General features: G+C 35.7%; 3 protein-coding genes across 12 annotated transcripts; 2 read left to right on the top strand and 1 right to left on the bottom strand.

The window, feature by feature from the left end:
* The first annotated feature begins 138 nt into the window (after positions 1 to 138).
* LOC110862506 (lipase member K) lies at positions 139 to 5,281 on the top strand. 10 transcript variants are annotated; one of them, XM_035845581.1, is made up of 9 exons: positions 165 to 601; positions 659 to 767; positions 1,205 to 1,448; positions 1,534 to 1,698; positions 1,917 to 2,135; positions 2,375 to 3,234; positions 3,332 to 3,393; positions 3,453 to 3,902; positions 4,016 to 5,281. In XM_035845581.1, exons 1-6 carry the CDS (start codon positions 352 to 354, stop codon positions 2,537 to 2,539), a joined length of 1,152 nt encoding a protein of 383 aa, XP_035701474.1. In that variant the 5' UTR covers positions 165 to 351; the 3' UTR covers positions 2,540 to 3,234; positions 3,332 to 3,393; positions 3,453 to 3,902; positions 4,016 to 5,281. The 10 variants fall into 10 exon arrangements, with proteins under 10 accessions (XP_035701482.1, XP_035701483.1, XP_035701479.1 ...); XM_035845584.1 differs by having other exon boundaries at positions 2,375 to 3,239; positions 3,453 to 5,281; XM_035845585.1 differs by having other exon boundaries at positions 2,375 to 3,239; positions 3,456 to 5,281.
* A 2,867-nt stretch (positions 5,282 to 8,148) lies between these two features.
* Positions 8,149 to 10,339, top strand: LOC110862509. The gene is made up of 2 exons (XM_022111697.2): positions 8,149 to 8,673; positions 8,911 to 10,339. The coding sequence occupies exons 1-2, from the start codon at positions 8,361 to 8,363 to the stop codon at positions 9,399 to 9,401; spliced, it is 804 nt and encodes a 267-aa protein (XP_021967389.1). The 5' UTR covers positions 8,149 to 8,360; the 3' UTR covers positions 9,402 to 10,339.
* An 84-nt stretch (positions 10,340 to 10,423) lies between these two features.
* LOC118433577 lies at positions 10,424 to 15,009 on the bottom strand. The gene is made up of 9 exons (XM_035845596.1): positions 14,922 to 15,009; positions 14,645 to 14,842; positions 14,488 to 14,546; positions 14,263 to 14,399; positions 14,101 to 14,194; positions 13,402 to 13,722; positions 13,193 to 13,337; positions 12,985 to 13,115; positions 10,424 to 12,873 (listed from the first exon to the last, which is right to left on the bottom strand). The coding sequence occupies exons 1-9, from the start codon at positions 15,007 to 15,009 to the stop codon at positions 12,556 to 12,558; spliced, it is 1,491 nt and encodes a 496-aa protein (XP_035701489.1). The 3' UTR covers positions 10,424 to 12,555.
* Positions 15,010 to 15,208: the final 199 nt, after the last annotated feature.

Raw genomic sequence — 15,208 nt, forward strand, 5'->3', positions numbered from 1 at the left:
CCATGCAATTTATCCATGATCGTTATGTACTCATCTCTGTATTCTACATGCCCATTTATCCATGGAAGGATATATGTACTCGACACATTGTAGGTCTACAATATCACGGACAAGTAAAGAGTGTCAGTGCCCACACATTTTTTTATGACTAAAAGCACAGCAAAGATAAAATGGTATTGTTTAAGCACTCTGCCAGCTATCTAATCATCTGTTAAGTGACGAATAAAAAAGTTCACGTAAAAGCTGACACTGGTTTATTAAGTTAAGTTGCCAATTTATCTAAGGTTGCGATTTATTCTGGTTGCAAAATTTGGCAAATTACAAGTGCCGAAATTTAGTAATTAGTTTATAATGAGTTATAATAATAATAATGCCGAAAAAAGTCGGCAGACTGTTCAAACCTGCTGTAGCGACGAAGAAAACTCATTCATGTTGGACGACCACGAAGTAATCACGGAGGATGGATACATCTTAAAATTGCAAAGATTGGTAAAACGCGAGGAAAAGATTTCTCCCGAAGATGCGAAGAAACCTGCCGTTCTGCTTGTGCACGGGCTGACTTGTCACGGGGACAATTGGTGTTTGCCACATGTCAGTTTGTGTAAGTTGTTGAGTTTATGGTATGTATGAAATATTAATGGTTTGAGTGGTTTGACAGCTTATCTTCTGGTTGAGCAAGGATTCGACTGTTGGATTCCGACTTTGCGGGGTTCATCCATGAAACATGTGTCGTTGTCGGTGAAGTCGAAGAAGTTTTGGGATTTCTCGTAAGATATTTTTCAATTAATTTAATATATATTAAGGCATGTAATATCGGTATTTCGATATTATGAATTAAATCACATTTTAAAATATCGAAATATTGAAAAAGTAAATTTGATGTATTTCGATATTTTGAGATCTCGAAAAGTCGATTTTATAATTAAATTTTTCATGCTAAAATATCGAAATATCGAATAAAATATCGAATAAAATATCGAAAAATCGAATTAAATATCGAAATATGGAATTAAATATCGGAGTATCGAATTAAATATCGAAATATCGAAAAACTTGAATTCGATATGTTTCGAAATTTCTATGTTACACTTGACCTCTGTATCAAATTATTAAAATATCGAATCAAATACCGAATATATATTATGCCTTAATAGATTTGCAGAGTAATAAGGCACGTGACCTTGGACTATTTATAAATTTTTAGGTTTCACGAAATGGGTGTATACGACCTGCCCGCAATTATTAATTATGTTCTGGACTTGACCGGAAATGCAAACCTATCCTACGTCGGGCACTCCATGGGTTTCACGGTTCTCTTTGCCCTGTTATCCACCAATCCGGAATTTTGTTCGAAAGTGAATGTTTGTGTTGGGTTGGCCCCGGCACATTATGGGGAGTATATTCGCGGTTTAATTTTCAAAATATCCCTAGGTCTTGGAAGTTGTGTGGTAGGTCATAAAATATAAGTTTAAAAAACCACGTGTAAATTTCCCACGTGTCAAAATTTATTTTTCGATTTTGTCTTAATCTCAGGGGGCGAGCAGTTACATTCGGAGACACCCAATCACCAATCGCACGACTCATAAGCATATCCGGTATGTGGTTCCGAAATCTAAAGAAATCCGTTTTTTGTCGGGATGTTGCATGCATCCAAGTGGAGAGGTGAAGAGTCAAAATAGTAGTCAGCACATGGAGAAAGTTAGTTATTTTAGGGGCTGTCCATAAATTACGTAACGCAAAAATTGTTATTTTCTACATCCCGCTCTCATCTTTTAACGTGTCACATTGACCCGATATAATTGGAACCTTCTGTCCGGCTTCCCCCTCTCGCATTACATAATTTATTGATGTCCCCTTACAAGATTAATAACCTCGTACATTTAATAATTATTTCTTAAATTTGGCGCCTCCGCCAGGAAATATATTGGAAAAGGTCGGCAAACAAAACATCAATCAAAGTCGTGTGTCACGGCCTTCAATGCTTTTCGGCCGGCCAGTTACAAATGTATGATTATGGAAGGTCAACAAATAGAAAGGTGTATGGCCAATCTACTCCCCCGAAGTATGAGGCTGTCCATATTTCTACTCCAGTTGCTACCTTCTCCTCAACCGGGGATCTCTCGTGCACACCTCAGGTAAGATTTAATAACCAGTTTCCTGAGGTAAATACACTGCAAATAGTCCGTTCTAGTCATGGCAGTGTTAATTTCTGGGTATTAGTTTGTCACCACTTGGTATAAATTTGTCATCTTCAGTAAGAATGATTGGCACCAACAACATGCAGTCTGCACGGTGTTGAATTAATACCGGATGATGTGCAGTTTAGGGGCTGTAAAAGTGCCCGGGTAATTATTTGGTATATTGTATACTGTAGGATGTCGCACGACTCTCTGGAGAACTGCCGAACCTTATAAGCCACATTGTTATTCAAGATAAGAGCTTTTCACATTCTGACTTTGTGTTCGGAGAAAATGCACGTGTTCAAGTGTTTCAGGACGTGATTCTAATTTTGTTAAAGTATAACAAAAATATTAAATAAATCAGTTTTATATGAGTACCTGATTTACAACTGGTTTTGATGATTATTTCTGTGGTATTCATATTTACTTTTTTAAATATTGTATGAATTTTAATCCTTCCCGTGGTTCCATAATATAATTGAAGTCAAAGGAAAAATAATTTTTGCACGATTTTTGCATTAATCCAGTTCGTCTCATTTTGTTCAACTTCTCATTTTGTAATAAGTAGATAATCTAACCCTAATTGCCTATATTTGGCATTTTCGTTCGCAACTCGCACCAGCCAATAGGCATGCCCTCATTCGTTGCCGACTGCTCGTATCCCCAACCCAATGAAGCAGGAATGATAAGATAAGCATATCATACACCATTCAGTTGGTAGTTATCTAATTTTTTGGGACATCCTACCTTTGCTAAGAGCATATTCTGAAACTGACAATGTATATTTTTCTATTTACGTCGAGAGGGATGGTAATGAGTCAGAATCACGAGAGTCATTGCAATAACTTTATCACTGTCATATCTTTCCTCCTTCATAATACATACTGCAATAAAATAGTCGTAATTCTGTAACGAATAAAGTTTCTTGTTTCTACATTCCTCCTAATCTTTCTTACTTTTAATCACTCAAGACCCAATCAGTACTTCTTTCCAGAGTTGTTTTTGGTGTTGGTCGTCCCACGGGTGCACAATTATTCATTTCGGGCCTAAATAAGTGAGGTCTTGTTGGTCTTACAAATACCATAATAAAAAATATCAGATACAGAAAATTTGTCAAACCAAATGTTAATGTCGTTACATAATTTCCGCAGATTTTTTAACTGCCTGTGACAGTACAAAATTTCGAGTTCTACAATGACTACAACAGTACTTGGTAAGCATTAGATGCACCCTGCATTCAAAAATTAGTGCTGACTATTACTTTAATTCTAGAAGAAGCATACTGGCTGAAACTGCGTTACCTGGTCGACGGATGTGTCAAATTTGTCCAGGGAATTATGTCCGATAAAAAGAAGTGACCTACATGTGAGCTCTGGCGAGAACGCCTTTATGCTCTTGCGACTGATCTCCCTCATGAAGCCGGATGAAATAGCGGTAGATTTTTTGCTCACCAAGATGAGTAACTTATTTGAGATATCTCTTGATGATATTGAAGATGGTCTGCGTTTGCTCAAGACGCATTCCTTGATCATCTCAAGTAACCGTGTTTTAACGATACATCGGTTAGTGCAGGATGTTACTCGGTATCTCATGAAGAGCAAGTCTGAATATGAACAACATATTCGACGGATACTGACTAATCTCGTGATCAAGGGCTGGTCCAGAAGTGAAATTGGTCATGCGGTGCAAATATGGAAACATGCAGCTAATATGGACTCCGTGGTACGTGATCACTCCGCATTTCCTGTCAAGCTTGTTGGTCGTCTATTGAAGCTTTCACTTTTTAACGAAGCTTACGAATTCGCTCTGCTCAATGTTAATATTTTAAAACATAGTTTGGGAGAGAACAATCGAGACACATTGAGGATGGAAAGGGAACTTGCTACTTCAATTGGATGGATGGACAGAACGGAAGAAGAAACGAAGATTTTGGAGAAACTACTCGAAAAGAGCACGACTGTATTTGGCATCGATGATGAAGACACTCTCCGTATCGCACACCAACTCGCAATTTCTATTCCGGATGATTTGGATGCAATACAGCGCAACAAAAATATTCTTGAAAGTAGGCAGCGAAAATATCCAGAAGATCTAAAAAGCATATACATTTCCAAGCACAATTTAGGGCTAAGGAACATCTTTGCAAGAAATTTAGAGCAGGCAATGGAAATATTGACGGAAGTATACGGATGGCGATGTTCAAGATATGGGTCAAGCTATTCGGAAACACTCCGAACCAAGCATGCCGTCGGACTATGTTTGTACTATGAAAATGATTATGCTAATGCAAAAGAAATATTTGAGGATGTCCTACAATCAAGGAATCAGGTGTTGGGTGAGGAGCATTTCGACACTATTCGGACAAGACGCGGCTTGGCATTTGTTCTGCGGGAAATGGGATTTCATGAAGATGCGAAGAATCATTTGGAGATCGTGTTTAATAAATTAAAAATCAGCTTGGGGGATGATCATCCCAGAACGTTGGCTGCATACGACGAACTACAAGATGCCCAGGGGTGGTCATAAATTCTATTTTTTCTGCTAATTATTTAATTCGAGTTGTAAAATATTTGTAATATAATTTAAATTTCCCCTCCAGAATGGTTTGTGTTAGTCGTGCGAGAAATTAATATTTTGTGCATGCTTTTGTTTATCGTTTTTTGTGAATTAGACTCATCACCTTAAATTACCTATAAATTACCCTAAAAATTCGAGTTTGTAGCCAGTAAGTAATTTATATAGTCTGCAAAATACTTGGAAGAGAATTGGGTCAATATGGAGGCTTGGCCGACTGTAAGACCAAATTAATAAAATAGTAGATATATACGTTATTTTAGGAATTAATGAGTTTTGGACGGGTATCATGGATGACATTATTGAAATAATTTATTCATCCAAACTTTCGAAAGCGAAATGGTATCTTAATGAGGGAGCGATATAAAAAATTAACAAATAAATAAAAAAATAAGGTTTATTTATTTTAGGAATGTGTTTACAGTAGAAATACATAAATTGTTGAGGCACACTTAGAATGTCGTTGCCAATATGTATTAAAGTTATAATGTAGGTAAATATGTTAATAAATCGTGAAAAAAGTACAATACGGCGGATAAAATTGTAGCATCTGTGTAATTTACGAATATTTACACAATTTAATTATCTGCAAATTCTTTATATTCTGCGGTGCAAGTTTAATAAATGGTCATTTTTTCCTGACATAGTAAGGAAAATCTGTAGAAAATTAGTAGAATTCGTGAATAAAAGTGGTAAGTAGCGGTAAAAAAAACACTCACCAAAAACGGCGAAAAGTTCTTAAACCTGCATAAATTTCACATGATCTAAATGATGAAGCAATTCTGCATTTTTGCAACATGGTTGATTCAGTAAGACAATTTTGTGTTTCACAAAATGTTTATATTGACGGACTCTCGCTAATGGTATACATTGACTGTAACTCTATTTTTTAATTTAAAAATAAGTACCCGAAATGGACTCACATCCCGGCAAAAAAAATCGGAAAAATAATTTTTAGTCAAATTGCCCCACCCACTCGCCCCCAGACGACCCCAAAAGACCCCAGCGCTGGGTCAGCTTTTTCTCGGCCCCCAAAGCAGATAACCTCACCAAACTTGGCATGGGCCTCTCATTTGAGGTCGTTCTTACTGACATGAAGTAATGAACCCCCTAGGTCAAAATCTATAATGCCCTTGACCTGAAAATTTCGGTCATTTTTTTCGTTTTTTCTATATATTGTTCGTGTTTATCAAATGTTATCTATTCCACTTCAAAACCGTACAGATACCATATATTCTGCGTCCAATGCCGGTGGTCCGGACCTCCTAGCTCAAAAACGAAGGGTACTTTGTAGGAAGACCGACTTTGGTCGAAATTGCGACAAAGTGCCCTTAATGCTAACTTTCTTAATGACCGCTGGTTCGATTTGCTTCAAATTTTGGTATCTTATTGACTCTTAGTAAGCGAATATAGTTAAATTACCGGTAGGTCGAAATCGACCTGCGTGACCTTGTTTCAGAGGTCAGCGGGATAAATCGGAAGATAAAGTCTCGCATAACCCCATACGTGGCGTATCGTTGAAAAGGTCTTGATGAGAGGATTCAGAATATGTGTACTTTGTGGGGTCTTGGATCACCCCCTCGTGGTCCAGACGCAGAGAGACAAGAAATCTCGATTCTCCAGAATTTAACACAGCCGTAGATTGGAAGCTAATAGGACAAATATACAGAGGGACTCAAAAATATTCTTCTGCCCCTGGACCACGAGGGGGTGATCCAAGACCCCACAAAGTACACATATTCTGAATCCTCTCATCAAGGCCTTTTCAACGATACGCCACGTATGGGGTTATGTGAGACTTTATCTTCCGATTTATCCCGCTGACCTCTGAAACAAGGTCACGCAGGTCGATTTCGACCTACCGGTAATTTAACTATATTCGCTTACTAAGAGTCAATAAGATACCAAAATTTGAAGCAAATCGAACCAGCGGTCATTAAGAAAGTTAGCATTAAGGGCACTTTGTCGCAATTTCGACCAAAGTCGGTCTTCCTACAAAGTACCCTTCGTTTTTGAGCTAGGAGGTCCGGACCACCGGCATTGGACGCAGAATATATGGTATCTGTACGGTTTTGAAGTGGAATAGATAACATTTGATAAACACGAACAATATATAGAAAAAACGAAAAAAATGACCGAAATTTTCAGGTCAAGGGCATTATAGATTTTGACCTAGGGGGTTCATTACTTCATGTCAGTAAGAACGACCTCAAATGAGAGGCCCATGCCAAGTTTGGTGAGGTTATCTGCTTTGGGGGCCGAGAAAAAGCTGACCCAGCGCTGGGGTCTTTTGGGGTCGTCTGGGGGCGAGTGGGTGGGGCAATTTGACTAAAAATTATTTTTCCGATTTTTTTTGCCGGGATGTGAGTCCATTTCGGGTACTTATTTTTAAATTAAAAAATAGAGTTACAGTCAATGTATACCATTAGCGAGAGTCCGTCTATTATGATAATATTCCGTGTATTAATATATTTAATTTTTTTAACTTTGGTTTTCAATTTTTCGTCTAAGGCACATGAAGAATTGTTTAGTAATATCCAGTTAGATTTATGAGTTACAGAGATTTTAAAGTCATATTAAATATAATTGGTCATTTTATGCACTTTTGTACATTTTGGTCATGCAAAAAATAAGATTATGCGCCTAATATACACGGATGTTTTAACAAACAAATTCGGTTTTCCATATTTTCAAGTAGCCAATAAACTAATTTTTTATGCAAAACATAGAAAGGCTCAAAAACAATATTGTTCCAGTTTCACTAAAACGTCGAGTTTGTAACTGCATGCATGTAAATAATTTGCAAATTTACGAACCTGTGAGGTGAATTAAGTTTGAAAAATGTATCATAAAAATTTTAAAGCCAGTCAAAAATAAAATTAAAAAACACCCAAGTCAGACAACGCTACGAGCGTTACCAGATAACGCTTTTCCATGCACCGAGCACCCAAGTACATAAGTTTACAAACGAAAAACTTACGTTTAAAGTACGCAATTGCGTATTACATATGTAAGTTTATTTTCACTAGAAACATGGGTAAAAGTTGGTAAGTTTACAAGCATTATGCAGTTACAAACTTTGACGTGAGTTGGCCCATTATTCAAGCATGCACTTGTGCACGTAGTCTTAACCAGATTCCATCATATCGTCACTACACACGGTATGATTCCCTTGCCCCAACTACAGAACGGACTCCACGTCACATCACCATACCAACACCAATATTTGATATCTTACCATACTACAAATATTTTAATTTTAGTGTGCAAAAACTGCGTGACTGGGTCTGGCTGCGAGTCACGGCTACATAAACAATTGCATACAATCAGCATTATGTAGCTTGTTTATTAATATGCAGGCTGATCTCGGCACGTATGTTCATGTGCTCATAACAATGACTGATTTGCAGTCTTCCTTCCAAAACAAGAGATAAGTGACGAAGCAGCTCGTATAGGATAAAATGCGGCCGAGTTGACGATTCATGCACATTCTTGGCCTTGTTCTCGAATCGATACATATATAGTTTGCAAATATTCGTGCAAAATTTTACAACTACATTTTCTGCAGAGTTTCCTTACTAAAAATAATCTCACGTCAGAAGCGACATGTGGTTATCCTATCCTACTGACGCCTACCGGGACCGATACTGCAACCCGGTGCCGAAATATACACACTCCCTCCTCCCAAACGAGCTGGGATTCGCAGAGGTTTACGTGGATGATGATAAAACTAGGGTGAAAGTTGACGTAGTGAAATTTACGGTGGATGAGATCCTCATTACGACGGTGGATGGCGACCTTGTCATAAAAGGGGAGCATGAAGATAAGGAGGATGAACATGGGTTCCTCTCCCGCTCATTTGTGAGACGCTTCCACCTTCCGGGTAATTCAAATGAGGACGATCTGCGATGTGAGATTGGTAAGTTTTAAATATAATTGAGGGCATTCATTACGACTTGGCACGGTCGAAAAATATGGGCACTTCTGGAGATGGGCAAGTTCACAAATTAATTTTTAAAGCAAAAATTGTTTGCAAACTTTATTTTGTTGCCAACAGTGCAGAATTGTAATGAATACCCTCATTAATAGTAGCAATTTTATGTAGTTCCAGCATAAATTGGCATGAATTGATGCATTTTTTGATTTTGTAATTCAGATGTTGACGGTATCCTAACGGTCACAGTTCCCAGAAAAAATCCAGAGGAGGCTAAAAACTGGAAAGTCCATACCATTGTTTCCGTGGGAAAACACCCCCATAATTCTAAAGGGTTCTTGGGGAAAATGATATCCGCTGCGTTGACGTCTCACGAGGATCTTCCTACTATTTTAGGAGTACAGAAGACCAAAGACCAGTTTACCATTCGTCTCGAATTACCTCACTTTTCCCCGGAGGTCAGTGTGAAGACAATGGACGATTTTCTCCTTATCCAAGGTGAACATGAGGAGAAGGAGGACAGCCATGGGTTTATCTCGCGGTCATTCAAGCGGAAATATCACCTTCCCCTTAACACTGACAAAGACCAGGTTCAGTGTACCCTTAATGGCGATGGAATACTCACGGTGACGGTGGAAAGCATAAATGTTGAGAGATCGGATCATGCCAGGGAGTATAAAATTGTTAAAAATTCTGAGAACTGCGCGAAATAGGTTGGACTGGCAATCATTTGATGGAATCAAGCTTAAAATATTTGTTTAACATTTATTCTTTTGAGTAGTAACAACTACTGTCAGACTCAGGTTTTAAGCGAAAATTGCGGAATTTTTCTGTATCTAGATAATCTGGTTTAAATTGAATATTCCAAGTATTTATTAGGGGTATTAAATAATGGTTAATTATTAATTACTAACATAATTACCTAATAAATAACTCATATAAATTTGCATATGTATGCACTCAAAACAAAATCGTCAAAAAATCGCTACCAGGCGGTGTCTATATATGACCTCACCGGTATGGTAAGAATTTGCTACAGGATAGTAACGAAAGACTTGATTTGGCTTGGTAGCAATCTGACATAAAATTGTGGCAAATCCACTCCGCTTTGTTAACGCAGTAATGTACATAATTTGTCAATTTCTTCACCGTGTCGTAGCAGTTTTTATCCGCATTTGCTATATCAACACTACCGGAAATTAGCAAACTTCTACTGATCTCGAAGCATTATCGTTACCATATTATATGAAATTGTAACAAATTGGTAAGAATTACAGAAAACCACGGTAGCAAATTTTAGTAACAAATAATATATTTTATTATAGAACACTTTAATATATTTTCATTGTGCCATACATACATATTTGATATAATTGTACAAAAAATAGTTTATAATACCAAAAAACGAGCTATATTAATATTTAAATATGATGCCTTACAGATACAAATATTCCATCCGAATTACAATTGTGCATCAATTCCATGCATTCATGGATTTCTAATTTCGTTACATCACATAACTCATAAACATCGTGTTTCAACTTTACTCTATAACTAAAATAATTTCTATCAAAATATTGTACTTCTAATTTATTAAGCAGCAAATAACATGTTTTTTCATCTGTAATTAGAAATTCAACGATAACTCCAAATTTTGGAAACACAGGGTCGTGACCAAAACATACAATATAATTGTGTTTGTAATTGTAATTATTGAACCAAATTTGATTTGTCGTGCAAATTTCTGTTTCTTCATCACATTTTTCAAACCCATTAACTTTTCTCAAGAGTTCAATTGCATCAAATGGGTTGGAAAATTGGCATAGTTTAATACTCAAAATATTCTCAACTTTTAATTCGTTTAGTACAATATTTTTTGACATAACTGCAGCATATTGCTGATGGCGCATGGAAAGTGTCTAACAAATATGCCTAAAATTTTTTGTGTGATTCGCCAATTGCACAAAATAATTGTGCTTCCCTTCAAACCTCATTGTCCAAAGGGAAATCAAGGGACCAGTCTGTCTAATAACATAAGAGTAGTGACACATAAAATGGTGCTTCGGAATCAACCGATTTTCAGGAAATAATTCTTTAAATTTTGAATGATGTGTAATAATAAGAGAATCTAATTTAAAAAGAATTGCTTCAGAAAAGTTTCTACAAAATGCAATATTTAAAATTTCTAATAACAAGAGAATTAATTCCCAAAATTTCTTAGCATCATGTGTTACAATTAAGTCGCCAATTATGATTGGAAGATGTCTTATGAGGCACCAAGCTTGTGCAGCTTTTTGGCCATTTCTGTTGCTATTATTGTCTAATCTAATAGGACTTGGGCGATTCTTCGAATCTAAGTAACCATAATCGTACGAAATAATTCTTTGGTTAATTTTTTCTAAATCAAAACATTTTAAAAATATAAGTTTTTGAACTACGAGTTTTACTTCGTACGGAACAACACCTTCAAGCAAATCATGCATTATGTCCACTGATGGCGAATCTAAAAAATTAAAAAACTGTAAATCATTTAAGGCGCATGGTCTCTGAACGCCAAAACTTTTGCATTGAAGGTGCTCGGCATAATTTACCTTGTTTCTTAATACCATATCGCAATGCTTATAATTAATTTGGGCTTCATCCTTACTCGTGCAGCATAATCTACAATAGTAATTAGAATTGAACGACTCATGAAACCCATAAATTGAATTTCCTCCCAAATTGTCAAAAATAACAGTGGAAATAGTTCCAAAAAATCTATCTGTACCATTTATTTCGATTCCTTGGCTTTCAAGAAGTTTTAAATCAGGAATGATTAAATTTAAAATACCATTTATCCCATATTTTTTTGCATCTTCAGAGTAGAATAAAGCAAGTAAGTGAATCTGACTGAGCTGGGAATTAATAAAGTCGGGCAGATTCCGAAGTACAAAATAAATTGCCCCTATTTTATGTATTCCTCGCTTCGATCCAAGAGGATTAACGGTCTCGAAGTCGTCATAAAATAATTGCAGTTGAATAGAATTGGGGAATTTGGAAAACAGCTCGTTTGTTAAATAAGATTTGGAATTTTGAAAACATGAATAACTTGTTGAATCATTGTTTTTATAATAAAAATATTTAGAAAACTCAGGAATTGACACAATTTTTTCCAAAGTTTTTAACAAAGGGATGTACATAAAGGTGTCTTCAGCTATAACTTGCAGTCGTTTTGTATTGTGACTTCTAAGCTCAACTCTATTTCCTAAAGTCAACTCTTTCGGCATAACAAAATGATCGTTTTCTTTAAAAAGCTTTTGCCTTTGATAAGCTGATTTGACCTTATCAAATGCTTGAAGTAAGCTAAATATTTGTATTTGAAATGACTCGAAATTATTTGATGGAATTGCACTGTCGCCAATTTTAAGAATCAAATTAAAAATATCATTCATTGAATATTTCAACTCTTTAACTATAAAATCTAATGTGGAGTTGCTGACACCAGTTGCAAGTAAAGTGAAACAAAAATTGGTTAATGATACTGTCATCACCTTAATTCCTAAATCTACGGATATTTCATTTGAAGCATTACTTGCAAAATCAAAATCATCAAAATTGTTTGGACTAATTATTTCTATATTATCTCCGTTGTTTGGTTGTATATTTGGAGTAATTGTATCGACAGATTTAACGTCATGAGATTTTGTATGCCCTAAAAAATAACTCCAGGAATTAATTTTAGTCAAACAATTACTAAACGGACATATTACCTCTTTAAAGCATACATGACTAAAATTATGTATGTACTTAACGTGCTTAATTAAACTAGCACTATCTAACATCAATTTACTGCATAAGGTGCAATTGAACATTTTGAAATATGTACTCTTAATTAAGCTGGTTAAAAACCTGTTTCACATTACGAGGCAGATTTTCGGCATCCGTCTCCAATCCATAAATGTAAACTTGAATAAATTTCCATAGCCCCCTTAAACTGATGTCGTACTCCGTCCCAAATACATAATGGCTTTTGAAGAGAATGTCAATAGCTTCGGTGGAATTTTTGGATGCAATTGGAAGCAGCTGACCGTCACATGCGATGAAAAAGCTTGACAAATTTTTCTTATCAACTCCTAAACAAACTAGATTTGGCTGCTTCAATTCGGCTTTCCAAGTATCCAAGATAGATTGCAATGGAGTCCCGGCCTATAACCAAAATTATATTTTTAATCAAAGATAACTATTCTGACCTATTTAATATGTATGTGCGTTAAATGCACAAAAAATATAGAAGCTTATTTCGGTGTTCTAAAATACCTTGAAGAAATTAATTAATTTTGTTTTTGCACCATCCAAAGTACAATGATTTGCCTTCCCTTGTCCTTGTGCTGTTGGCGGAATCAAATGGAGTAATGTAAACAGCGCACCAATTGAAAAATCCCATTCCCCTATAAAATTTTTAATGTATTGATTGTGGTAAATTAAAATAATGTATTTATTTCTATTATTTAAATAAATATTTTACCACAGCCCTGTGCAAGAAATCTTATAAGCGCAGGAGACTTTTTGATACTGCCGGCCCTTTGTAATATTTTGTCTACCCAGGTCGGCCAAGATTTTAAGAAGTTATCGCTTTGCTCAGGGTGGAGTTGAGAAAACTCAAAATTGATCTATAAATCAGGTCAAATATTTTTAGTTATTTTAGTTATTTTTAATGTAATTAAATCAAATTACCATAGACTTCCATTCCTGGAATTTTCTGTAAATTTTTAGAATGGATGAGTCACTTCTGAGCCGTAAATAATTACGGTGAGCGAGTGTCTCCAACGCCAGTCTCTTCAACTCTTCTTCATCTTTAATGGGTGTAGAATTAAGTTTGGCAATTATTTCTTCGTTATCTACAAAGGATTCTTCTACATCCGAATTTGATACAGCGTTTTGATTTTTGCAAACGCGTTTTGATTTTGGCTGCTTCGTTTCATTTAGATGGCGATGTATTGTTCTTAGCCGAGCTTGGATAAGTCCGGAACGGTTACCCTCATCATAAAGTATATCCTGTAACAAAAAAATTGTTAATAATTAACCTAGGACTCGACGACTCATCACCCAAATACTAAAATTCAGCACAATTTTCATCACTCTTCAGCTGTGAGAATCGATTTTAAAATTCTGGACAAATTTGTGCTCATGATGTTCACTAAATTGCTACGATGTTTGTTAATTAGGGCTAATTAGTTCCAATTTTTTTAATCTCCTCCTACAAAACTGTCCAATTCTAGAGTGTATATTTTTTTCCAACCATCATTGTAAAAATTTGTGGCCCAGAATTTTTAAATAAATTACCAGACCAGCAGAACTGACTAATAATGTGACAATTCTTGACATTAGGTATTATAAACGTGGAATGTTTAAATTATATATTCTGACACTTACAATTCCGTTTTCTGACGCTGCATACTTCCAGCAAGGTAAGATTGAAATTACAGTATGAGCAAGTAATTTCTGGTCAGCTGTTGACGGTGAATTCCTATTAAGCAAGAAATGATATTCAGTCCGGGATGTAAAATTCATTCTATAAGATAATTCTGTCCTTACCCTTTTAGCTCAATTAATTTATTAACAAATGATTTTATTAAAATATTCCCCGTGGATGTGTCGACAAAGGTTTTTTCATTGCAGTCAGTGACCAAACGTTGTAATTCCTCGTCACTTTGTACAAATTCCTCAAATATCTACAAAAATATAATGACGCAATATTAATTTGTTTTCAATATTTGATAATATTTTTGTAAAATTTGTGTTTTGGGGATTGTGAGTTACCTGCTTAAATCCACTTTCAATTGTATTTTTAGTTGACAAAAGAAGAGGAGGTGAATTAACTTGAGAAGTTGACCTTGTGAACGTACAAATACAAAAAGGGAAATTCGTTTAGTTAATAAAAAAATAGAAATTATTGATAATATGAATTATAGCTTACAATAAATCATCGGAGAGTTAATGCTTCCGTTTTCCTCAAAAGTAAGCTCAGTTTGTATTTCTCCAATAAGAGTAAACACAATGTTGGGCGTGTCCTGTTGTCGAATTAAAATAGGGAACACTTCCTCTTCAATTTCAGCACCTTGATCGTCGAACAAATTGATTTCGACATCTGCAGCAACATCAAACTTCCTTTTAACTAAAAATTAGAAATTTAATTTTAAAACTTATATTCAAACACAATAAACTTTGTACTTTGTTATAATCGTTGGCCTTACCTGAATCCAAGAACCCTAAATAATCCCCACTGAAAACAATTAATTTTTTCCCCCTCAGGGAGTTGGAAACACGAATTAATTTTTCCATTCTGCAGCTTTATAAAGAGCAGAGTAACCGCCAACGAAACTAAAATCCACGCTTTGACTGTTACTACTTTGTGTGAGACAGACAGAACATGGTGAGAATGTAACACAATAGTTTTGTGAAAAATCGTTACGAGGGCCGGTAATGAATCGAAATGCTACAATACGGGGTCGATTTGCTACAGAATTTTATTAAACTTCTC

Source organism: Folsomia candida, unplaced genomic scaffold (assembly GCF_002217175.1).
Source record: "Folsomia candida strain VU population unplaced genomic scaffold, ASM221717v1 Fcan01_Sc059, whole genome shotgun sequence".
Classification (NCBI taxonomy): domain Eukaryota; kingdom Metazoa; phylum Arthropoda; class Collembola; order Entomobryomorpha; family Isotomidae; genus Folsomia; species Folsomia candida.